Genomic DNA, 25,477 nt, shown 5'->3' with positions numbered 1-25,477 from the left:
TCACTCTTGACAAATTCCCCTGTACCTTAAGTGGCCTATAATGTTGATACTTTAGAGTTTCATTTGTTTCTTTACATCTTGACTGTTCATCCTACACTTTCAAACATTCTCTCTGGATCTCAGCCCCTTGCCTAGTTAATTAACATGCTTCCCTGCAGCACCTGTAAGCCTCTTGATTAGGTTGCTGCTCCTATTCCAGTTCAGGTGCAACCCCATCTGCTTGGAACAAACCATGAACAAGAATATGAACTTCCTCCCCTTTGCACAAAATTTCAATGGTGCATAATATTTCTACCATTCTGGGCTGTCCCTCACTCTGAATGTGCCTTTTCCCAACTGCTCCTGTCACACGTACTGACTGGCTCATTTTGACTAACAAATACACTCCGTGGGGGTTCCTCACTCTTGGAGGTGAGGATGGAGGAGTCAGGACAGATACAGAGCCTGTCAAACTAAATGAGTCTGCTTTAGAGATAAGATAAAGACTTGATGCACAGTAGTTTTAACAAAAAGCTGTTTATATCATTTTTCTCCCAGATTGGTAGCCAAACATGTGCTATGTACAAATATCACAGTGGCTCTGTGGTTAGTAGTTAGTCTCACTGCACCTGAGGGGCATTCAATTCCAGCCTTGGGTGACTGTGTGTGAAGTTTGCACATTCTCCCCATGTCTGTGTGGGTTTCCTCCCACAGTCCAAAGGTGTTCAGGTTAGGGTGGATTGCTAAATTGCCCATACTGTCCAGGGATGTGTAGGTCAAACGGATTAGCCATGTGAAATGCAAGGTTACTGCGACTGGGTAGGAAGCTTTCTGGAAGCTCACTGTGGACTTGAGGAACAGAATGGCCCATTTCCACAGTGCGTGGATTCTATGACTATCTAATGATCATCAGAAACATGGTTTGGATATATTGATAACCCTAGTATCAAAAACTGCTATAGTTACTTAGAAATTCACTGGTGATGAGCCAGGAAATCCCTTTTCAAACACTACTCAGGTGGACAACTTTTATCCAGTGTGAAGGTGTTGATGTATATAATCATATTGTTACTCTAAAATTTACCCTACAGATACAGAATTGTTATTAACATTTTATCTACAATATCAGCACCTTTAAATTGAGCAGTGATTAATAACATCAGCAATGGCCCAAAGACCACAATTTATTCCTTGGTGCGAGTCACAGCAAAATCCTTCAACTGAAGTTCTTTGTGAATTTGCTGGTGTGTTAACAGTTTGGATGATTGAGTAAATCCCTTCCCACACTGAGAACAGGTGAACGGTCTCTCCCCAGTGTGAACGCTCTGGTGTCTCAGTAGGTTAGATGAGCAAGTGAATCCCTTCCCACACTCAGAGCAGGTGAAAGGTCTCTCTCCAGTGTGTACTCGCTGGTGTATCAGCAGGGAGTTTGAATCAGCAAAGCCTTTCTCACACACAGAACAGGTCAATGGTCTCTCCCCAGTGTGAACTCGCTGGTGTTTAAGCAGGTTGGATGAGTGACTGAATCCTTTCCCACAATCAGAGCAGGTGAATGGTCTCTCCCCACTGTGAACTCGCTGGTGTATCAACAGGCTGGATGACTGAGTGAATCCTTTCCCACATTCAGTGCAAGTGAATGGTTTCTCTCCTGTGTGAACTCGCTGGTGTACATGCAGGCTGGATGACTGAGCAAATCCTTTCCCACAATCATAGCAGGTGAATGGTTTCTCCCCAGTGTGAATCCGCTGGTGTTTAAGCAGGCCAGATGACTGAATGAAGCCTTTTCCACAACTGGAGCAGGTGAACGGTCTCTCCCCAGTGTGAACTCGCTGGTGTTCCAGCAGGTGGGATGACCGAATGAATCCCTTCCCACAATGAGAGCAAGTGAATGGCTTCTCCCCACTGTGACTGTGTTGGTGAGTTTCCAGTTGGGATGGGAATAGAAATCCCTTCCCGCAATCCCCACATTTCCATCGTCTCTCCCTAGTGTCATTGCGCTGGCGTTTGGACATTTCAGATGAACCTTCACAGACTCTTCCACACGTGTTTCACCCCGGTATGAATGGTGCTTTTTCCTCCAACGTCCAAAATCCTAAAATAATTATGTTATAATTAACAAAGTGACTGTCAGATCAGGGTGCGGTTTTGTTTCAATACTGCAATTGCAAATCAACCTTTCAAACAGAAAACAAATGCACTGAATAAGAAACCAGAAGAACACAGAGATTGTGAAACTGAGAGAAATGAACGTGGAGCCAACACTTGGTGAAATTGCTGGATTATCCATGATAGCTAACTCTTTCATAAAACGTCCTTCAGGGAAGGGAATGAGGGAGAGTTTGCACAAAACTACATAATGAGGCAGAGACGGGAGAGCCAGGGACAGGGAATTCTACGACTCAATCCCCTCTTTGGTTCTCCCCACCGTACACTTCAATTCCTCCGCAGGTCTAAGAACAGGTGCAGAAGCAAAATGCTAGAAATCTGAGGCAAAAACAGAAAATGTTGGAGAAGATTTGGCAGCACTGGAAACATTGGTAGATGCAGGAACCACTGTAATCTTGAAGTGTTTAAATGATCAAACGAAGTAGTTTAACATAGGTTACACACTGATTGGCCAAAATTAGGAGCTGACTAAATAGGTGCTTAATGACCAGCACAGATACAATGGGGACATCATGTTCAAAACTTTTATATCAGAGTCTCTGACCCTATACCTGGAGTACGGTGAGCACTTTTGTTCAACTTTCCAAAGAATGGATGGCCTGGCTAATGAGTGTGTGCAAAAAAGGTTCATGAAACTAATTTCTGGGATGTCAGGACTCAAGTATGAAGAAAGATTTGATCCTCATTTATTTTGTTTTTGACACTGACTACATCACTAACTAATGTTTTATCTCTTGTTTCCTGATCTGAAATTGAGTAAGCCTACACTTTGGTTCCCATCCCCCGCCACATTAGTTTAGAACCTCACCAACATAACTGGCAAAAGCCCCCATGAGGATATTTGTCCCAGCTCAGGGGCAACTGTCAGGCTTGAACAGGTCCCACCTTTCCCAGAAATTATCTCAATTACTGAAGAATCTAAACTCTTCTCTGATACACCATTTCTCCAGCTGCACATTCATTTGATCTATCCTCTTACTCCTAGCTCCCGCTAGCACATGGCATTGGGAGTAGGTATGGTATTCCTACATTTGATGTCCTGTGTTTTAATCTATCACCTATCTTCCAATATTCAGCTTTCAGGTCCTCATCCTTTTGTTTAGCTATGTCATTGGTACTTGTGTGGTCCCTGACCACTGGCTGTTTGCACTTCTGCTCCAGAACGTCCTGCAGCTGACTCATGACATCCCTAATCCTGGATTCATGTTTGTGACCACAGAAGTGCCTGTCTATACTCCTTACTATTGAATCCTCTATGACTACAGCCCTGTCGCTCCTTTGCCTTTCATGCTGTACAGCAGAGCTACCCACAGTACAATAACGTGTCTATTACTGCTTTTCTGAGAGGACAATCCCCTAACAGGATCTAAAGCAGTATATCTGTAGAAGAGAGTAAATGACGACTGGGGACTCCTGTACTTTGCTCCTCAGCTTTTTACTTTATCCAGTCATCCATTCCCTTTCTCCCCGTGTAATTCGTACCTGCGGTGTGACCAACCCACTAAACACACTGGCCACGACATTCTCAGCATTGTGGATGCTCCACAGTGATTCCACCCATATCTCCAGTTCTGAATGGCAGTTAGCCAGTAGTTGCAGATGGATATATTTCCTGAAACATGTAGCCGCCAGGAACACTGGAAGCATTCCTTATCTCCCACATTGTTGAAGAGGCCTGTACCGGAGGTCAGTGGTCTCATCTCATGGCTTCTGTCTAGATTCATTTAGTTACTCTACTTAAGAGAATTTAATTGAGCTGGGATCTTCCGTTGTTTCAAACATTTCTATTATAATCAAAGCTCCTAACTTTACAGAAGCAGTTATACTTTTAAAAAGCTGAGAAAACTCTCTGAACGTATCACTCACCAATTAGTTGTTTCCATTAGAAACAAGTCATTTTCTGAAATGCCTGCATTGAGACTGAGCACCACACTCAGTCTTCCAGCTTCACCTTCTCCCTGTTTGACCTAATTCACCGTTTTCACCCAACTCCAAAGCACTCTTAATTAGCCAAGCAGCAATCACAGTACATCCTTGTCATTTTAATTGTCTGCTCACACCTGCTCTGACTTCAGCTTCCTGCAATGTTCCAATGATGTTCAGTGGGACCTCAGGGAACAGCATCTCATCTTTCAATTCAGCCCTTTATACTTCTCCACACTTTCAGGGTCAACAGAAAGTTGTCACAATCTGGAATGTTCACTTGAAAGGAACTTCAAAATGAATCTTACAGATATTTGAGAATGAAGGATTTGCAAGTTAAAATCACTATGTATGTGATTGGGACTAAATATGACAGCTCTTTCAACGAGACAAGGTGTTATTTGGGTAAGTCTGTGCCCCCTCTCAGCCCATCATCTTCCTCAGCAGAAACTGCTGGAAAAACTCAGCAGGTTTGGCAGCATCTGTGAAGGAAAACATCAGTGTTAACATTTCGGGTCCGGTCACATTAGCTCTGATAATTTTTCTTCACAGATGCTACCAGCCCGACTGAGCTCGTCCAGCAACTTCTATTTTTATTCCTGACTTACAGCACCCGCAATTCTTTCGGTTTTTATCTTCTTCCTCAGCTGCAGAGCCCAGAAGTGAACACTGATTTGCGCTAAGTGTAGACTAACCACAAAATTGAAAACCTTTCTGCTTTTCAGTTTACAAACATAGCGGAGATATTTTCCCACAGACAAACCTTTAGCCTTCCATAGTTAAATGCCAATGATGTTCAGATTTCAATGATCCTGCTGATTCTTAAGCAAATTTGAGATCCCGGTCTGCAAGGTATTCCCAATTAATATCCTGTTAAACAAGTTTACAAAAAGAACAGTTACAATCAGCGCAGGATAGAAATCTAGAAAAGACAAACATTAATCTTGGATTCAGTTTGCTTTTGTGTAAATCTCACTCCTTATATCGCTTCGCCCCCAAGGAAAAACAGCACATGCGTACTGCTGCACCTTGTCCCTAATAAAGATGGCGGCGGTACACGCGGTCTGTCACAGCCTGAGGATGCAGCCGTTTTCCCTTTTGGTTCAAACCCGGGAACTTCTAATTCGGGTCTAGCAGCCCACACCAGGTGTTTACAAAATTCCCCGTCCACAATGATTCCATTCTTCTTCTGGTCCCTCACCCACCTCAGGCCCTTCCCCGGCTACTACTTTCGCACTCACTGAAGCGCCGGTCGCATCGACAATACGCCGGCGTTTACGGTCACGTGATGCCCACCCCTCATTCACTATTGGTCGGAGAACCAACGGTTCCGCCTGGTCTCCCAGCCACGCTCACTCTCCTCCTATTGGTCTGGACCTGCCATCAATCAGCCGCGCCCTATTATGATGTGAGGTGTGTGGCTGGGGATGAGGTTTATTATTCATGTTCAAAGGTGCAGTATCATAGAGGCTATTCGATCTGTTGGGGCTGTACATTCTACCTTCAGAGATGCTGCAATTGGACATGCTATTCATCCTATCCATGCCCCTCATGATTTTATAAATTTCTGTAAGCTCACCCCTCAGTCTCTGACACTCCAGGGAAAATAGCCCAAGTGTAGTCAGCCTCTCCCCATAGCTCAAACCCTTGAAATGTGGCAACATCCTTTTAAATCTTTACTGAATCCTTTCAAGCTTCACAACATCATTCCTATAGCAGGGAGACCAAAACTGAACACGGTATTCCAAAAATGGCCTAACCAGTGCCCTGTACAGCTGCAACATGATCTGCCAACTCCTATACTCAATGCACTGACCAGTAAAGGCAAATATACCAAAAGCCTTCTTCACTATCTTGTCTAACTCTGACTCCATCTTCAAGGCACAATGAACATGCACTTCAAGATCTCTTTAATCGGCAACACTTCCCAGGACCTTAGCATTAAATAGAACATAGAACATAGAACAGTACAGCACAGAACAGGCCCTTCAGCCCACAATGTTGTGCCGACCATTGATCCTCATGTATGCACCCTCAAATTTCTGTGACCATATACATGTCCAGCAGTCTCTTAAATGACCCCAATGACCTTGCTTCCACAACTGCTGCTGGCAACGCATTCCATGCTCTCACAACTCTCTGCGTAAAGAACCCGCCTCTGACATCCCCTCTATACTTTCCACCAACCAGATTAAAACTATGACCCCTCGTGCTAGCCATTTCTGCCCTGGGAAATAGTCTCTGGCTATCAACTCTATCTATGCCTCTCATTATCTTGTATACCTCAATTAGGTCCCCTCTCCTCCTCCTTTTCTCCAATGAAAAGAGACCGAGCTCAGTCAACCTCTCTTCATAAGATAAGCCCTCCAGTCCAGGCAGCATCCTGGTAAACCTCCTCTGAACCCTCTCCAAAGCATCCACATCTTTCCTATAATAGGGCGCCCAGAACTGGACGCAGTATTCCAAGTGCGGTCTAACCAAAGTTTTATAGAGCTGCAACAAGATCTCACGACTCTTAAACTCAATCATCCCTGTTAATGAAAGCCAAAACACCATATGCTTTCTTAACAACCCTGTCCACTTGGGTGGCCATTTTAAGGGATCTATGTATCTGCACACCAAGATCCCTCTGTTCCTCCACGCTGCCAAGAATCTTATCCTTAATCCTGTACTCAGCTTTCAAATTCGACCTTCCAAAATGCATCACCTCGCATTTATCCAGGTTGAACTCCATCTGCCACCTCTCAGCCCATCTCTGCATCCTGTCAATGTCCCGCTGCAGTCTACAACAGCCCTCTACACTGTCAACGACACCTCCGACCTTTGTGTCGTCTGCAAACTTGCTGACCCATCCTTCAATTCCCTCGTCCAAGTCATTAATAAAAATTACAAACAGTAGAGGCCCAAGGACAGAGCCCTGTGGAACTCCACTCACCACTGACTTCCAGGCAGAATATTTTCCTTCTACTACCACTCGCTGTCTTCTGTTGGCCAGCCAATTCTGTATCCAAGCAGCTAAGTTCCCCAGTATCCCATTCCTCCTGACCTTCTGAATGAGCCTACCATGGGGAACCTTATCAAATGCCTTACTGAAGTCCATATACACCACATCCACAGCTCGACCCTCATCAACCTTTCTAGTCACATCCTCAAAAAACTCGATAAGGTTTGTAAGGCATGACCTACCCCTCACAAAGCCGTGTTGACTGTATTTGATCAAGCCATGCTCTTCCAGATGGTCATAAATCTTATCCCTCAGAATCCTTTCTAACACCTTGCAGACGACAGACGTGAGACTTACCGGTCTATAATTGCCGGGGATTTCCCTATTTCCTTTCTTGAAGAGAGGAATTACATTTGCCTCTCTCCAGTCCTCAGGTACGACTCCAGTGGAGAGCGAGGATGCAAAGATCTTCGCAAGTGGCGAAGCAATTGCATTTCTCGCTTCCCAAAGCAGCCGAGGACAAATCTGATCCGGGCCTGGCGACTTGTCAATCTTAATGTTTGACAAAGTTTTCAGCACATCAGCTTCGTCTATCTCTACCCATTCCAGCATGCACACCTGCTCTTCAAAGGTTTCATTCACTACAAAGTTCGTTTCTTTCATAAAGACAGAAGCAAAAAACTCATTTAGGGCTTCCCCTACCTCCTCAGGCTCCACACACAAGTTCCCTATGCTATCCCTGATCGGCCCTACTCTTTCTTTGACCATTCTCTTATTCCTCACGTAAGTGTAAAATGCCTTTGTGTTTTCCCGGATTCCTTCTGCCAAGCCTTTCTCGTGCCCCCTCCTGGCTCTCCTCAGACCATTTTTGAGCTCCTTCCTTGCCTGCATGTAATCCTCTCTAGCTGAACTTGACCCTAGCTTCCTCCACCTTATGTAAGCTACCTTCTTCCTTTTCACTAGAAGCTCCACCGCTCTCGTCATCCAAGGTTCCTTAATCTTACCCCTTCTTGCCTGTCTCAGAGGGACATATTTACTCATCACTCCCAACAACTGTTCCTTAAACCGTCTCCACATGTCTATAGTTCCCTTACCATGGAACAACTGCTCCCAGTCCATGCTTCCTAACTCATATATGGACAATGTTTCTCAGGACCTCATAGCTGTCATTAGAGCAGACAACCTATTAGTCAGAAAGACAGATACAACAGACAGTTTGGTAAGCGGTAAAGATTGGAGACAATATGCATGAGGTTGTGTTTTTTGGGACAGTCTCTTATGCAGGCTTTTGGCCTTACCTCCCACAGTATCATTCAAGTTCTGCATGTGAGAAGAGACGAAGCTGCCTAGGTAGATGCTCCAGAAATGCAGACAGCACTGCCTCCCTCACAGGATCAAGGTCACATCTTAGTCCAATGAGCCTTTTTTGATTACAGGAGTAGACAATTATCTGTCATGACACTGGCCCTGAGATTGCACCTGATTGCAGACACCATGTATAAGTCCTGTCCTGATTTGCTCTATCAAAATGTAGCACCTCATATTTATCTAGATGAAACTCTATCTGCCATTCTTCAGCTCATTAGCCCATCGATCAAGGTCCCGTTTTACTCCGAGATAACTTTCACTGTCTGCTACACCATTAATTTTGGTGTAATCTGCAAACTTACCACCTATATTCAATCCAAATCATTCATATAAATGACAAAAACCAGTGGACCCAAAACCACCACCCACTTCTCTGACCTTCAAGGCACGTTTTGTATCCAAATGGCTAGCTCTGACTGTATTTCACATTATCTATTCTTGCTAACCTGCAGACGGAAACGGATAGATTAAATGAGTTGGCATGGGTCTGGCAGATAGAGTAAAATGTTTAGTAAATGTGAGGTCACCCATTTTGGTCGGAATAACAGCAAAATGGACTATTAATTAAATGGTGAAAAATTACAACATGCTGCTATGTGGAGTGATCTTGGGTGTCCTCGTACATGAATCACAAAAGGTTGGTTTGCAGGTGCAGCAGGTAATTTTGAAAACAAATGGGAAATTTTAATTCAGTCCTGAAGGTGTGAAGTTTAAAAACAGGAAGATTATGCTGCAGCTGTATAGGGTGCTGATGGGGCCATACCTGGAGTAGTGTGTACAGTTTTGATCTCCTTACTTGAGGAAGGATGTACCGGCATTGGAGGGGGTGCAAAGGAGGTTCACAATGTTGAGAGGGTTGGCTTATGAAAAGAGATCAAGTAACTGGACGGATACTCATGATAATTTAGAAGGAGGTAGGGGATCTTATAGAAAAGTATAAAATTATGATGGGAATAGACAAGATAGAAGCAGGAAGGTTGTTCCCACTGGCCGGTGAAGCTAGAACTAGGGGGCATAGCCTCAAAATGAGAGGGAACAGATTTAGAGCTGAGTTGAGGAGGAATGCCTTCACCCAAAAGGTTGTGCATGTGTGGAATTTCCGGCCCAGTGAAGCAGTTGAGGCTACCCTCTTGAATGTTTTTAAGGCAAAGGTAGATTTTTGAACAGTGGATAAATTAAGGATTATGGTGAATGGGTGGGAAAGTGGAGCTGAGTCCATGAAATGATCAGCCATGACCTTATTGACTCGCAGAGCAGGCTCAGGGGGCTGGATGGCTTACTCCTGCTCCTATTCCATTGTTCTTATGTTCCCACTTTCTAGCCATTTCTTTACCTGAGAATAGCCTCCCCCAATCAAATTTTGGAAATTCTTGCCTCATACCATCAAAATTGGCCGTCCTCCAATTTAGAACTTTAACTGTTATGTCAGGTCTATCCTTTTCCATCTTTTTAGTGATAGATTGGATAGCCAGAGACTTTTTCCCGGGGGGGAGGGGGAGAATTTGAGGGGGCATAATTTTAAGATGATTGGAGGAAGGTATGGGGGGATGTGAGAAGTAGGTTCTTCACATAGAGAGTGGTGGGCGTGTGGAATGCACTGCTAGCAGTGGTAGTGGAGTCAGATACTTTAGAGACTTTTAAGCGACTCTTGGATAGGCACATGGAGGGTAGTAAAATGTAGGGTGTGCAGGGCAGATTGATCTTAGTAGCATAATGGGTGGGCACAACATAGTGGGCTGAAGCGCCTGTACTGTGCTGTACTGTTCTATTTTAAACTAATAGAATTATGATCTCTGTTCCCAATGTGCTCTCCCGCTGACATCTCAGTTACATGCCCTGCCTTATTTCCCAAAAGAAGGTCAAGTTTTGCTTTAGTAGGAACATCCTACATACTGAATCAGGATTTTTTTTTTGTCCACACTGAACAAATTCCTTTCCATCCAAGCCCTTCACACTATGACAGTCCCACACTATGTGTGGAAAGTTAAAATCCCTTATTATTACAATCCTATAATTCTTACAGATAACTGCAACTTCCCTGTAAATTTGCTTCTCAATTTCCCACTGACTATTGGGAGGGGTCCAAAGTACAATCCCGATAAGGTGATCATTCCCTTTCTTGTTTCCCAGTTCCACCGAAATAACTGCAGTTGACTTACTCCTAGGAATATCCTCCCTAAGTACAGCTGTAGTGCTATTGCTAACCAAAAACTCTCTCTTCTCTCCTGCCAGCCTTTCCATCCTTCTGATAGCGTTTTTATTCTGAAACATCAAGCTGCCAGTCCTGTCCATCCCTGAGTCACGTTTCTCTAAAATCTATTAGAAGCTAGCCGCAGATACATCAGTCTGTGCCTCTGACCACAGAGTCCCCCATCACTATTACAATCGATCACTTGCAACCTGATACACCCCTCATTATAGTAGAGCCAATCATGGTACCAGTAACCTGGCTGTCAATACTATATTCCCTGACAGTCCATCATCCCCTACATTTTCCAATACAGCATACTTGTTTGAGATGGGTACTGCCACAGGAGACTCCTGCACTTTTTGCCTACCTCTCCTACCTTTCTTGGAGGTAACCCCTCTACTTGACTGTATCTGCAGGAACCTACTGTCCTGAAACTGCCATCTATCACACCCTCAGTTCTGTAAATGACCTACTACCTCTGACTGCCACTCCAACCGATCCGTGCGATCTGATAGGATTTGCAAACACACTTCCTGCAGACATAATCATCAGGATCATTGAAAGTCTCCCTAATTGCCCACATCCGACAGGAAGAGCACACCACTCTATGAAAGGCCATCACTGCACCTTAACAATCTACAGACCAGAAAAAGACACACTCGTACTGCTCTAAAAACACTACTCTAAAATAACTTAGTCCCTATATTTTATAGTTTAAAAAAATCAAGAGACCCATCTCAATAAGATGTATTAAAAAAGCCCTCAACCGATTCACCGTTGTAGATTTACAAAAGAAAAGCCTAACATATATGCTTTAAAAGATTAAAACCACTGAGCTGAACCCTGACTGTGGGTAGTTCTGATAATGAGGTGTCTCCAAGGTCAGCTGTGAAATGTCACTGTTGGTTTTCTTTTGACCCAACTCCATTTCCAGAGATGTTTGTAACTTCACAGCCAGTCAGCTGGGAGAGTCACTGCTAGTGCTTTTCTCCCCCCCAAGGGGCATGATCTTTGCCGCCCAGATGTGAACTGCCTTCTTGAAATGCTGTAGTCCATGTGCTGTAAGTATACCAGTGTTGCTGGTAACCACCGACAGCCCTCAAAACCCTCCCCATCTCTGTAATCCCTCTCCAGCCTCATAACCCTCCCTATTTCTGTAATTCCCCCTCTAATTCTCACAACTTCCTAGCTCCCTGAGCCGCTCCAACCCTCAAAACCCTCCCTACCTGTGATTCCCCCTCCAGCCCTCACAACCCTCCCTACCTCTGTAATCCCTCTCCAGCCTCGGAAATTCCATTTCCATGGTCACAAGATTCATTTTTGCTTGTTTTGTATCGAAAATGCAAAAAAAACCCCAAAAAAGTGTGTGATTTTGTTTTTAAACAGGGTTCTGTTAATGGACCTTTTGGAGAGGCCCACACATGGACAGCTCAGTTTATTTCCTCAAATTGTGCACAATGAAGTAGAGATTTTTAAGAAATATTGCTAAAAAGAGTTGACAGCCAAATGGTACTCTTGTTAGACTCGTGATCTGGAGACCTGGATAACATTCTGCGGACTTGGATTCGAATCCAGCCACAGCAGAAGGTGGAATTTAAATCCAATAAAATTTGGAACTGAAAGTCTAATGATGACCATGAAACCATTATCAATTGTCAGGAAAACCCGTAGAGTTCACTAATCCCTTTAGGTGGTGAAACTGCCATCCTCACCTGGTCTGGCCTACATGTGACTCCAGGCCCACAGCAATGTGGTTGACTCTCAACTGTGCTATGGGCAACCAATGCTGGCATGGCCAGTGATGCTCACACCCTCCGAAAGAATTTAATCTTTTTTTTAAAATCATGAAGGAGAGACTTTTTACAACAAAGTTGTGTTTACAGAGTTTTTCAAATAAGAAAGGATCAATCACCTTGATGGGGTTGTACTGTAGATACTGCAATAGTCAGAGGGAAACTGAGGAACAAATATGAAGAAGAGATCAGATATTTGTCAGAATAACAAGGTTGTAACATGAGGTGATTTAAGTTTCCAACACTGACTGGGACTACCATTGTGTTAAAGGAATGGAATGGTGAAGAATTTGTTAAATGAGTTAAATTTTCTTAATCAATATGTAAATATTCCTACCAGAGAAGCAGCAAAACCTGACCTTCTTGTGGGTAACAAGACAAGGCAAGTGACTGAAATGAGAGTGGGGGAACACTTTGGGTCTAGTGATCATAATTCTATCCATTTTAGATTAGTTATAGAAAATGATCAGCCTTCCATAAAAATTGAAGTTTTTAATTCCAGTTAGGCAAATTTAAATGGTATGACACAAGAACTTTGAAAAGTTGATTGGAGTAGACAGTTTATAGATAAAGTGATGTCTGATAAATGGAGGCTTTCAAAAGTGTGATAACGAGAGTTCAGAGTCATTATGTTCCTGTTAGAACAGGAAAGGTCAGGCTGGTAGGATTAGAGAACAATGGATCAATAAAGGTATTGAGGTTCTTGTCAAAAAAGAAAAATAATCATATATTTGATGTGGACAACTCGATTCAATAAACCTCTTGAACAGTATAGAGAGTGTAAAGGCATTCTCAATAGAGAGAATAGGAGGGCACATAGAAGCTTTGCAACAGCCTTGGCAAATAAGGTTAAGGATAAACTAAAGAGATTCTACAAGTACATTAAGAGCAAAATAGCAACTACAGAGAGTAAGGCTCACTAAAGATCAAGAGGTCATCTTTGAGTTGATCCTCAGGAGATTGGAGAAATAGTAAATAAATATTTTACATTGTTTGCGAAGAAAGAAACAGAGGCCAGAGAACTCAGGAAAGTAAATAATGATGTTTTGAAAACAGTTCATACACTGGGGTGGCACTGTGGCTCAGTGGTTAGCAGTGTTACCTCACAGTGCCAAGGTCCTAGGTTCGATTCCACCTTTGGGTGACTGTCTGTGTGGAGTTTGCACATTCTCCATCTGTCTGCATGGGTTTCCTCCCACAGTCCAAAGATGTGCAAGTTAGGCGGATTGGTTAGGCTAAACTGCCCCATAGGGACATAGGGTAAATGTGTTAGCCAAGGAAAACATTGGGTGGGGGAAGGATCTGTGTATGGTGCTCTTCGGAGCGTCAATTGTAGACTTGTTGGGCCAAATGGCCTGTATCCACACTGTAGGGGCTCTATGATTACAGAAGATGTGCTGAAATGCTGAGAAAACGTAGGAGTGGATAAACGATCTAGTGTATCCCAGCATGTTGTTGTAAGTGAGGGAGGATATTGAGAAGCCCCTTCCGGAAGTAGTTGTATAATCAATAACTACAGGTGAGATGACTGGAGAGTAGCTAATGTTGTGCCTTTGTTTAAAAATGGACGCAGGAAGAAGTCTGGGAACTATAAACCTGTGAGTCTGACTTTGGTGGAGGGTAAGTTGTAGGAGGTGATTATTAAAGATAGGATTTATATGCATTTGGAGAGGCGTGGCATGATTAGGGATAATCAGCATGGCTTTGTGAGAGGATGCTTCACAAACTTGATTGAGTTTTTTTAAAGTAGTAACCAGAAAGATTGATGAGAGCTGAGTGGTAGACAGTGTTTATTTAGACTTTAGTAACACCTTTGACAAGGTTCCGCGTGGTAGGCTAATATGTAATGTTAGATCACATGGGATTCACAGTGAGCTTGCCAATTGGATAAAAAAAATTAGCTTAACAGTAGGGGACAGAGTGTGATGGTGGAGGGTTCTTTTTCAGACTGAAGGCCTGTGACAGCGGTGTTCCACAAGGATTGGTTTATCATTTATATAAATGATTGAGGAAAGCACATTACAAGGTATGGTTAGCAAGTTTGCAGGCGACATAAAAATTGGTGTTAACACGGAGAGTAAAAAAACTTATCTAAGACTGTAAAAAGATCTTGATCAATTGGGTCAATGGGCTGAAGACTGGCAAATGGAGTTTAAGTTGGATAAATGCCGGATGTTATATTTTAGTAAGACAAGGGCGGGATTTATACAATTAAAAGTAGGGCATTGGGTAGCACTGTAGAAAAGAGACACCTCGGTATTCAGGTCTTTGAAGTTTGCATCACATATGGGTAAAGGATAGGTACGATGATGTTTAGCATGCTTGCATTCTTTGCTCAGACCTTTGAGTATAGAAGTTAGGACGTTAAGATTGTATGGGACATTGGTGAGGCCTCTTCTGGAGTACTCTGTCCAGTTCTGGTCGCCCTGTTATCGGAAGGATATGAATAAGCCAGAGAGGGTTCAGAATAAATTTACCAGGATCTTGCTGGGAGTGGAGATTTTGAGTTGTAAGGAGAGACTGGATAGGCTGGGACTTTTTCCACTGGAGCATAGGAGGTTGAGAGGTCACCTTACAGAGGTTTATTAGATTTGGGGTGTATAGTTAAGGCAGATGGCAGGCATCCTTTCCCTAGGGTGGGGGATTTCAAACCTGGGTGCATATATTTTAAGGCGAGAGGAGAAAGATTTAAAAAATGCTGCCTGTCGCTGTCATCTCATCCAACCTCCCAACTCTCCTATCTCTATAATTCCCCTGCAGCCTCACAAACCTTCCTAACTCTGTAATCTCCTTCAATCTCAGAACCCTCACTATCTCTGGTGTCACAAACATCTCTATCTCTGCAACATCCTCCAATCTTACAATCTTCCCTGAGTACTTTCCTCCAGCCTTATAAACCTCCTTATCTCTAATCTCATCCAGCCTCACAAATCTCCGTGATTTGTGCTTTTCTCTAATTCCATCCTTATGAGAATACCCCATTTTTATTTCTCCACTTGATGGTAGCACTTTCAGATTTCTGGGCCCCGAGCTCCAGAGCTTCGTCCTAAATTGCTCTGATTCTCAACCTCACATTCCTCCTGAGAAAATGTTGATCAATCACGAGTCATCTATTTTAATATCTCCTTTTCTGACCTGGTTTCAAATGTAGCTTGTTATATTCCTACATTCAGTGTCTCTGACATCAATAGTACAGAAAAAAACTGTGACAATCAGGTCTGTGCCGATAAAGAAAACTACCTGTTCTAATCCCATTTTGCAGCACTTATCCCATAGACCTGTTACAATTATTGGAGATTCCCATCTGGAAGTTTATTTGTAGTGGCCTGTAACACAAGTTCATGAAATACATCATTGTCAGTCCAGGGCAGAAATTCACAACATCTCCTCCTCTTGGCACAGGATGACCATGCATTGTCACTGATGCACAGTATTCTTTGTGGAGGTCAGCAGTCAATTCAGGCGGAAATCTACATGGGTTTCCATGAGTTTCCACCTTGGGACTTCAGTGACTGAACAGAGCAGTGATCTTTGACACATGGGACAGAATTTTCCAAGAGTTAGTGAGGTGCAAAGAGCAGGATTTGATTCCTTGACTTTCTTCAGTGCTGCTGCTTATCAATTAGACATTTGGTACGAAAGCGAGGTTTGAGAAGATTTGTAGTTCAGGTTGAGATTCTGGATGTGAGTTTGCTCGCTGAGCTGGAAGGTTAGTTTTCAGACATTTTGTCACTATTTTTTATTTGAAAAAATATACTTTATTCATAGGATGTACAAAAAATAAAACACATTTAGACACCTACCCAGTCATGCAAGTCGCTCCGGGTTACCCGGGGGTACATACACCAACTAAAGGAAAAAAACAAAGCAAAGAAAATACCCCGGCAGTCGTCACCCCGCACAGTTCCCGTAGGCCCCCTGACCAGTTGGGGAAGGCGCCAGCTGGGCCCAGTTATCAGATAGGGTTCTTTTTTCTATGGGTGTGTTTGTTGATGGAGTTCCGGTTGGAATGCCATGCTTCCAGAAATTCTTGTGCGTGTCTCTGTTCGGCTTGTCCTAGGATGGATGTGTTGTCCCAATCAAAGTGGTGTCCTTCCTTATCTGTATGTAAGGATACGAGTGATAGTGGGTCATGTCATTTTGTGGCTAGTTGATGTTCATGTATCCTGGTGGCTAGCTTTCTGCCAGTTTGTCCAATGTAGTGTTTGTCACAGTTCTTACAAGGTATTTTGTAGAGGACGTTCGTTTTATTTGTTGTCTGTATAGGGTCTTTTAAGTTCATTAGCTGCTGTTTTAGTGTGTTGGTGGGTTTGTGGGCTACCCTGATGCCAAGGGGTCCGAGTAGTCTGGCAGTCATTTCGGAAATGTCTTTGATGTAGGGGAGAGTGGTTATGGTTTCTGAGCCCGTTTTGTCTGTTTGATTGGGTTTATTGCTGAGGAATCGGCGGACTGTGTTCATAGGGTACCCATTCTTTTTGAATACGCTGTATAGGTGATTTTCCTCTGCTCTGCGTAGCTCCTCTGTGCTGCAGTGTGTGGTGGCTCGTTGGAATAATGTTCTATTGTAGTTTCGTTTGTGGGTGTTGGGATGGTTGCTCCTGTAGTTCAGTATTTGGTCCGTATGTGTTGTTTTCCTGTAGATGCTGGTGTGAAGTTCCCCATTGACTGTTCGCTCTACTGTGACATCTAGGAATGGCAGTTTCTTGTTGTTTTCCTCCTCTTTTGTGAATGTTATGCCAGTAAAGGGTATTATTGATGGTCTTGAATGTTTCCTCTAATTTGTTTTGTTTAGTGATGACAAAGGTGTCATCCACATAGCGGACCCAAAGTTTGGGTTGGATGATTGGCAGAGCTGTTTGTTCGAGTCTCTGCATTACTGCCTCTGCTAAGAACCCTGATATCGGAGATCCCATGGGTGTACCGTTGGTAGAAAATAGAAAGCAGGACATAACACCAGCTCTTCATCGGAGGCTCACTGATGATGTCACTTAGAATGGTGACGAAACGTCTGGGAACAAACCTTCCAGCTCAGTGAACCAGCTTACATCCGGAACAAAATAAAGACCCACTCTTTTGTGGACCGAGAAGAGGAGAGTGCAACTGTGTTAGAGGTGGAAGGAAGACGTCGGGTCGGCTGCGCACCCTCGCAACCGGTGGATCTTAATGCTGGCTTTGGCCTAACGCTGGTTCAGGGTAGCAGCCAACCTGCGACGATGGCTGCGGCGAGTGCCCCGGGTCATGGGGTCCAGAACACCATCCAAGTTTCCGTGAAGAAGGTGGATGAAGGTGCACCCGTGGACTGCACCTTCTTTGTGAAGAGGGTCCTATTGGACTGTTGTGGGTTCACTGCTGCGGACATTTACTGCCTGCAGGCTTTTCCTGGAGGAGGTTTCTACGATGTAACCTTCAGAAGTGCCAAGCGTTACGAGCGCCTCCTGGAGGTTTTGAAGGAGAAAAGAGGTGAGGACCTCCTCTCTCTACTGACCGCTGTCCCGCTGTTCGTGATGCCGGTGCAGAGGAGCCATATGGTGACTGTACACATGGACACCCGCTTGTGCCAGCAGTTGATGTCCTGACCTTCCTTGGAAGGCACGTGAAAGTGGAAGGGGACCTAACCAACATCATGGACCCCTTCGGGATCTGGACCAGTAAGAGGCAGGTCAGGGTGACGCTGAGGACAGGCTCGGACGGGAACATCGTACACCCACCATCCAGCTTTGCAATCAGTGGGAGCAAGGGCTACCTGACCTATGCAGGGCAACCCAAAGTCTGCCATGCCTGTGATAGGTCAGGTCACGTGGCGGCCACCTGCAAAGCCACCATCTGCAGGGACTGCAGGGAGGAGGGACACCTTGCAAAGGATTGCCCAAAGGATAAAAGCTGTAACCTTTCGGGGAAGCGGGCCACCTCTATAGGTCATGCCCGCTGCGGGGGACCACCTACGCCCAGGTCGCCGGCAGGGGCAATGCGGGGCAAGCCCCCCCAGAGGAGAGGAAGGCACCAGGGCACTGCAAAGACCCCCGTAATGTGCAGGAGGGCCAGGTCGTTCAGGAGGGCCCAGCCCAGCAGGATGGACCCGAGGCCAGCAAAGCGCCCTTGCAGGCTCCGCTCTCCCCTGACAACCCGGAGTCAATGGAGGAGGCGAGAGGTGACCCAGGGGAGTGGACGACACTCCGTAAAGCAAGGAGGAAGGCTTGCCGGCGTGCCCAAGCACCACAACTATCAGGCGGGAAGAGGCAGCTACAGCGGGGACTATAAGAGCTCCTCTGACAAGGGAGATTTGGAGGAGGCCCGCCCAAAGCAGAAGCTAAAGATCTCAAGAGAGAAGGAAAGCAGCACCCCGCTCCCAGGTGACGTGAGGCATCCTGAGGCTCCCTCCGACACCCAGCCACGCGCTGCTGGGGCCCTGGAGGGCCCTCCGGAACTTCCAGGCAGGAAGGAGGACACAGCATGTCCCCAGCCTGACCCAGAGCCGGACTCTCCTGCCTCCATACCCCCAACGGGGGGATGCCACCCGGAAGGCTGCACGGACGGTCTCCTGAGCCCGGAGAGCGTCCAGCAGTTAGCCCGGGCAATGGGCACGAAGGGACAAATGGAGGGGCTGGACCTTGGACTTTGGGAGGGTACTGCGGTCACTGCCCACAATGGGGGTACGGGTTGCGAGCATTAATGTGCGCAGCGTCAAGTCCACCGCAAGATGTATGTCCACGTTGGCCTACCCGACCACTGTCAAGGCAGACCTCCTGTTGCTGCAGGAGTGCGGGATAGTGCACCTCAGCAGGCACGGGAAATGGTCGGGCACCTGGACCTGCTGGCCTTCGATCTGGTCGGGGGCAGGTAACGACTGTCGGTCCTCGGGCCTAGCTATTCTGCTGCGGGGGCGCAACCTCACCATCTCTCAAGTTCAGGAGATAGTGGGGGGGCGCCTCCTAGTGGCTGATGTCACCTACAGGAATGCTCCCCTGAGGCTGATCAACGTGTACGCCCCAGCGGTACGGAGTGAGCAGTTGGCCGTCCTGCAGCGGCTTCCACCCCTGCTGGCTTCGTCCAGGCCGGCCGATATCCCTGGATGAGCTGACCAGAGACCTCAAGTCCTTTTGAGAGGAATAAGACTCCCGGGAGCGATGGCTTACCGGTCAGGCTGTATTCCGCTCTGTGGGACCTGGTCGGCCAGGACCTGCTGGAGGTGTACGATAGTGCGCTTCGGGCAGGGGAAATGTGCAAGTCCATGAGGAAGGGAATCATCACCCTCATTTACAAGAGGAAGGGGGAGAGGGAAGAAATTAAGAATTGGCGTCCCATTTCACTATTCAACGTGGACTACAAAATCCTGGCCAAGGTCATAGCCAACCGGGTCAGGTCTGTCCTGGAGTCGGTGATTCACCCTGACCAAACCTGTGCTGTGCAGGGCAGGAAGATCGCTGAGAGCCTCGCGCTCATCAGGGATACGATCACCTATGTGCAGGACAGACGGGTGGACACCTGCCTCATCAGCCTGGACCAGGAGAAGGCCTTTGACAGGGTCTCTCATGCTTACATGAGGGATGTCCTCTCCAAATTGGGTTTCGGGGAGGGCATCCGCAATTGGATCCAGCTGCTCTACGCCAACATCGTGAGCGCAGTCTCGGTCAACGGGTGGGAATCAGACAGTTTTCCCGTCAGATCTGGAGTCAGGCCGGCTTGCCCGCTCTCTCCAGCCTTGTTCGTGTGGTGTGTGGAGCCTTTCGCTGCATCCATCAGAAAGGATGTGAGTCTGAAGGGCATGACTATCCCAAGCAGCGGAGGCCTTCAGGTCAAGACCTCCCTGTACATGGACGATGTTGCCGTCTTCTGCACCGATCGTGGGTCGGTGAGTAGGCTGTTGGACATCTGCGGCCAGTTTGAACTGGCCTCGGGTGCCAAAGTCAATAGGGGTAAGAGTGAGGCCATGTTCTTCGGGAATTGGGATGACCGCTTCTTCATCCCCTTCACCGTCAGGACAGACTACCTGAAGGTGCTGGGTGTTTGGTTCGGTGGAGCTGGGGCGTGCACTAAGACTTGGGAGGAGTGTATCACCAAACTGAAGCAGAAGCTGGGCAGGTGGATGTTCCGGTCCCTCTCCGTCGCGGGTAAGAATCTGGTTGTCAGGTGCGAGGGGCTTTCGGTACTGTTGTATGTGGCGCAGGCCTGGCCTATTCCCTGGACCTGCGCCGCTGCGGTCACCCGGGCTCTCTTCCACTTTATTTGGGGGTTGAGGATGGACCGGGTCCGGAGGGACACCATGTACAAAGACCTGGAAAATGGGGGAAATGAAGTACCAAATGCCACCCTCGCCCTGATGGCTACCTTTGTGTGTGGCTGTATCAAGCTGTGCGTAGATCCTCAGTATGCAAACACCAAGTGTCACTACTTACTGAGGTTCTACCTGTCCCCGGCGTTGCTGTGGATTGTTCCAAGTAGTTGGACCGTCCCGTACCACCTGTCCTTCGTGGAGAAATTTTTGAAAGGAAACACCTTTGACCACAAGGCCGTCAGGCAGTGGTCAGCACGTAGTATTCTCCAGACCCTTCGGGAAAAGGAGAGGGTGGATCCTGTTGTATGGTGCCCCACGCAGACTGCCAAAGTCGTTTGGCAGAATGCCTCATTGCCAGAACTTTCAAACAAGCACAAGGACATTGCTTGGCTGGCGGTGAGAGGGTCTCTGCCAGTGAGATCCTTTATGCACGCCCGGAATCTCTGCGCCACTGCATGCTGCCCTCGAGGTGGCTGCGGGGGGGGGAAATCAGACTGTTGATCACCTCCTTCTGGAGTGTGCCTACGCACAGGAGGTCTGGAGGGGGATGCAGCGGTATTTGTCGAGGTTAGTCCTGAGCAGCTCCGTGACACGGGACTCCATGCTCTACAGGCTGTTTCCCAAGATGCACACCGAGACCAACATCAACTGTGCCTGGAGGACCATCAATGCAGTGAAAGACGCTCTTTGGTCTGCCTGCAACTTGCTGGGCTGCCAGCTGAAAGAACTGACCCTGACCGAGTGTTGCAGACTGGCGCACTCCAAGGTCCAGGACTATGTGCTGAGGGACACGCTAAAGCTTGGGGCAGCCGCCGCCAAGGCGCGGTGGGGAAAGACCACTGTATGAAACCCCTCATCCAGAATAGAAACAAGGGCCCTATCTGGTAACTGGGCCCAGCTGGCACCTTCCCCAACTGGTCAGGGGGCCAACGGGGAGACGACTGCCAGGGTATTTCAAGGTATTTTCTTTACTTTCTTTTTTCTTTGTTTTGTTTTTACCTTTAGTCGGTGTACACACCCCTTGGGTAACCCAGAGCGGCTTGCACGACTGGGTAGGTGTATAAATGTTTTTTTTTGTACATTCTATGAATAAAGTATATTTTTTCAAATAAAAAAAAGTGACGAAACGTCTGGAAACTAACCTTCCAGCTCAGCGAGCAAACTCACATCCATTTGGTGTGAAAGCTGAATGCAGCTTGATGGACAAGTTGTCTCCACTCTGAACAATGGGCAGCAAGCTTCTGCCAGACTTTCCAAAAATACCCCCTGAAAAGATGGTGATTGTGCATATCTACTGCTGCCCAGTGCTCCCAAAAAAGAGTTTCAAAGAATGAGGGAGGATCTCATAGATAAGTCACACAGTCAAGTTTGGGGAGGGTTGCAAACAGTTTACAGAGAGATATTGACAGGATAAGGTGGCAAATAGCGTATAATGAGGGAAAATGTGAAGTTGTTCATTTTGCAAGAGACAATAAAAGAACAGAGTACTATTTAAATGGTGAAAACTGGAGAAAGCTGCACCAGAAAGGGCTTTGGTGGTAATTGTGCAGGAAACACAGACAGATAGACACAGCACGTAACAATTTCTATGAATTGGTTTGGGAGGTGACAAGCAGGAGGAGGAGAAAAGAGATAGAGTTGGAATGTCTGCAGTTTAGCAAGAATAAGGTAAAGGGTCAAGATGAGCTCTGATAACGCTTGACAAAAGACTGGAGAAAGATATAAGTTTAGGCCTAAAATGAGGAGCAACATGCAAGGCAGATTGGCTTGGTGGGCTGGAAGGGAGGGAAGCAGCAGTGGCAGCTGATAGGATTGTCTCACTCTTAGTGACAAAGAAACTCAATGTGCTCCTCATACTTGTTATTGAAGGGGTGGATGGAGGAAACAAGATGATGGACAATGTTTTGCAAAGAAACGAAACTTGTGTTATTGATATTTAAAAATGAGTGAGCAAACCTAATTTATTTAACTTTTATCCAGAATACTAAAACGTACACCTGAAGACCAGGTTTGAATCCCACCTCGGCAGATGATGAAATTTGAATCCAATAAAAAAACTGAAATTAAAACTGAAAAACCAGTGCCAATGTCAGAGAAAAAAGTCTAATGTCCATAAGGGAAAGGAATTTGCCAACCTGACAATGGCTCAGCACCCTCTCAGTTGTATTAATCACTGAAGTCTCAACGAAGACATGAAACTGGTTGGGCCACCTGGCATCTACCAAGGCACCAGAAAACGCAAACACAGAATCAGCCCTATCGACCCTGCAAAATTTTCCTGACTAACATCCGGAGGTAGTGCCAAAACTTGAATAGCTGTCTTACAGATCAGTCAAGCAACTGTCTGATGTAGTCATACTTACAGAATCATACAGACAATGACCCAGACACCACCACCACCATCCTTGGATATATCCTGTCCTGCCAGCAGGACAGACTGGGCAAAGGTAGCTGCGCAGTGTTGTACAGACAGGAAAGATTTGCCATGGGAGCACTCAATGTTGACTCTGAATGCCAGGACGTCTCATGGCCCCTGCTGATAATCACGTACCATCTTCCCTTGGATTGAATCAGTACTCCTCCATGTTGAACAACATTTGGAGGAAACACTGAGGGTGTAAATGGTGCCAAACTTACTCTGGGTATGGGATTTCAATGTCCACAATCAAGAGTAACTCGGCACTACTGATCAAGCTGGTCAGGTTCTCAAGGATTTAGATGATGACTGGGTCTACAGGTTATAGTGAGGGTAACTAGAGGAAAAAATATCCCTTGTGTTGAATGACACTATAACTGTGCTAAATGGGACAGACTTAAAACAGATGTAAAACACAAAACTGGATATCGATGAGCCATCAACAGCAGAACTGTATCCCAGCATGATCTGAAATCTCATGGCCCGGCATATCCTGCACTCAAGCATTATCATCAAGCCAGGGGATCAATCCTGGTTCAATGCAGAGTGCAGGACGGCATGCCAGGAACAGCATGAGGCATACCTAAAAATAAGGTGCCAACCTGGTGAAGCTACTAGAAAGGTCTAGCAACATGCCATCAGCATAAACAGCAAGAGACAAAGCCAAACGATCTCACAATCGATGGATTAGACATAAGCTCTGTAGTTCAGCCACACCCAGTCGTGAAAAGTGACGGACAATTTAAAATAAAATTAATCATTTGTGGGATGTGGGCTCGCTAGCTGGCCAGCATTTATTGCCTGTCCCTAGTTAAACTACTCCCTGGAGGAGGCGCTCAGTAGAGCATCGAAAGGTATCATCAACAGCGCAATCAAGCAGCACGTGTGGCAATGCCTAGCTTGAGTTCGGCAAAGACCATTCAGCTCCTGACCTTGTTGCATACTTGATTCACAACTTGATGAACAGCTGAATTCCAGAAATGAGATGAGAGTGACATCCCAGTCCCACAAAGACACCTGTCTCCATTTCAGTGACATCACCCAACTCCGCCCTAGTTTCAGCTCATTTGCTGAAACTTTCATCCATTCCTGTTTTACTCTAGACTTAACTACCCTCACAGACTCCCAGCTAGCCTCCCGGTAATCTCAAAACTATCTAAAATTCTGCTGCCCCCATGTTCAATTGTACTAAAACCTGTTCACCTGTAGACTCTTATTTATAAACAACATTTTAAAATTTGCACGCTTGATTTAATTCCTGTCTGTTCATCCCTATCTCCCCGCACCACACAACCTTTGAGATATCAATAGCAGATTTTGTTTCGACTCTAGCAATACATTTATTCATTACTTCACCATTAGTTGCTGTTTCTACAGTTGCCAAGGCAATATGGTCTGGAATTCCCACTCTAAACCTCTCAGGTCTGCTTTCCTCCTTTAAGACTTTCCTGAAAACCTGCTTATTCGGCAATGCTTTTGGTCACCTGGCCTAATGTCAGAAGTTCCTCGATAATTTTGTGAAATTATAAACATGACAAAAATATAAATTGTTGATTTGGATATGTATCATCAACTGTTTGCTATTGCTGGGTTACTGATCTGTAACTTCTTACCTAACCGCATTATCAAAGTACCATCACCAACACAAACTACAGCAGTACAAGAATGTCATACATCACCTTATCCACAGGCATCAGGGGTTTTGGCAATGATCTCTGGTATCTATGGGAGGAGAAACACAGTTTATGTTTCAGAGAGTGCAATGTGAATTACAGAAAATGGAAATAGTGCAGAATGTAATAGTCAGAAATAGAAAGGAAATAGACTCTTGCTGGAAAAATCGTTTGACTGTAAAAGATCTTGTAGAAAAATGAATCTGGTAATACAGCAGCACAAGGTCTGTGAAAGTAACAGTAAAATACTAAACAAATGTAAAATATACCCATTATTACAGACTGAGAAAGTTAAATATTGACAAAAAGGTGATCGGGGAAGGGCATTCGGAAAAAAAACAAACATTTCTCTTAGTTTGAATTTGCTCTGTGTAAATTCCACTCGCTGCCAGGGAAGGCTGAACATGCGTCCTGCTACAACTTGCCCCCGACAAAGGTGGTGGCCGTTCATGTATCCCGCGGATAATTAACCCTCATAAACATGGCGGCGATCACTCGGGCCTATCGCCCTCTGAGGCGTTCTCCCATTTGCGGCAAACACAGGACTGGGTGTTTCAAATTTGTGTTTTTCGACGTGCATTAATGGTTTGTAAAGTCTCTCAAGCCGTACTAACACCATTCCCCTCACACTTTCAGCTGTTCATTTCTTTACCGTGTCCTGCACCTTCCGTAGACGCCCAAGTCTTTAGCCATTAGCAACACGGTACTACGCGCCAGACCGATCAAGTGGTTGACACTAGTCCTGCCCCTTG

General features: G+C 45.7%; 1 protein-coding gene across 4 annotated transcripts; it reads right to left on the bottom strand.

Moving 5' to 3' along the window:
• Nucleotides 1-500: 500 nt before the first annotated feature.
• On the bottom strand, nt 501-25,477 carry LOC125449344 (zinc finger protein 239-like). Of its 4 annotated transcripts, none has more exons than XM_048525063.2 (4): nt 25,378-25,477; nt 24,732-24,774; nt 4,832-4,938; nt 501-2,071 (listed from the first exon to the last, which is right to left on the bottom strand). In XM_048525063.2, exon 4 carries the CDS (start codon nt 1,989-1,991, stop codon nt 1,164-1,166), a length of 828 nt encoding a protein of 275 aa, XP_048381020.1. In that variant the 5' UTR covers nt 1,992-2,071; nt 4,832-4,938; nt 24,732-24,774; nt 25,378-25,477; the 3' UTR covers nt 501-1,163. The 4 variants fall into 4 exon arrangements, with proteins under 4 accessions (XP_048381020.1, XP_048381021.1, XP_048381022.1 ...); XM_048525064.2 differs by having other exon boundaries at nt 25,354-25,425; XM_048525065.2 differs by lacking the exons at nt 24,732-24,774; nt 25,378-25,477 and adding an exon at nt 5,274-5,338.

This window comes from Stegostoma tigrinum, chromosome 42, assembly GCF_030684315.1.
Source record: "Stegostoma tigrinum isolate sSteTig4 chromosome 42, sSteTig4.hap1, whole genome shotgun sequence".
Lineage (NCBI taxonomy): Eukaryota > Metazoa > Chordata > Chondrichthyes > Orectolobiformes > Stegostomatidae > Stegostoma > Stegostoma tigrinum.
Note: the sequence above shows the minus strand (reverse complement) of the source record. Positions and strands in the feature narration are given on the sequence as shown.

Bases quoted from the DNA above. Each gene is read 5' to 3' on its own strand.
- LOC125449344 (XM_048525063.2), bottom strand. From the start codon at position 1,991: ATGTCCAAACGCCAGCGCAATGACACTAGGGAGAGACGATGGAAATGT.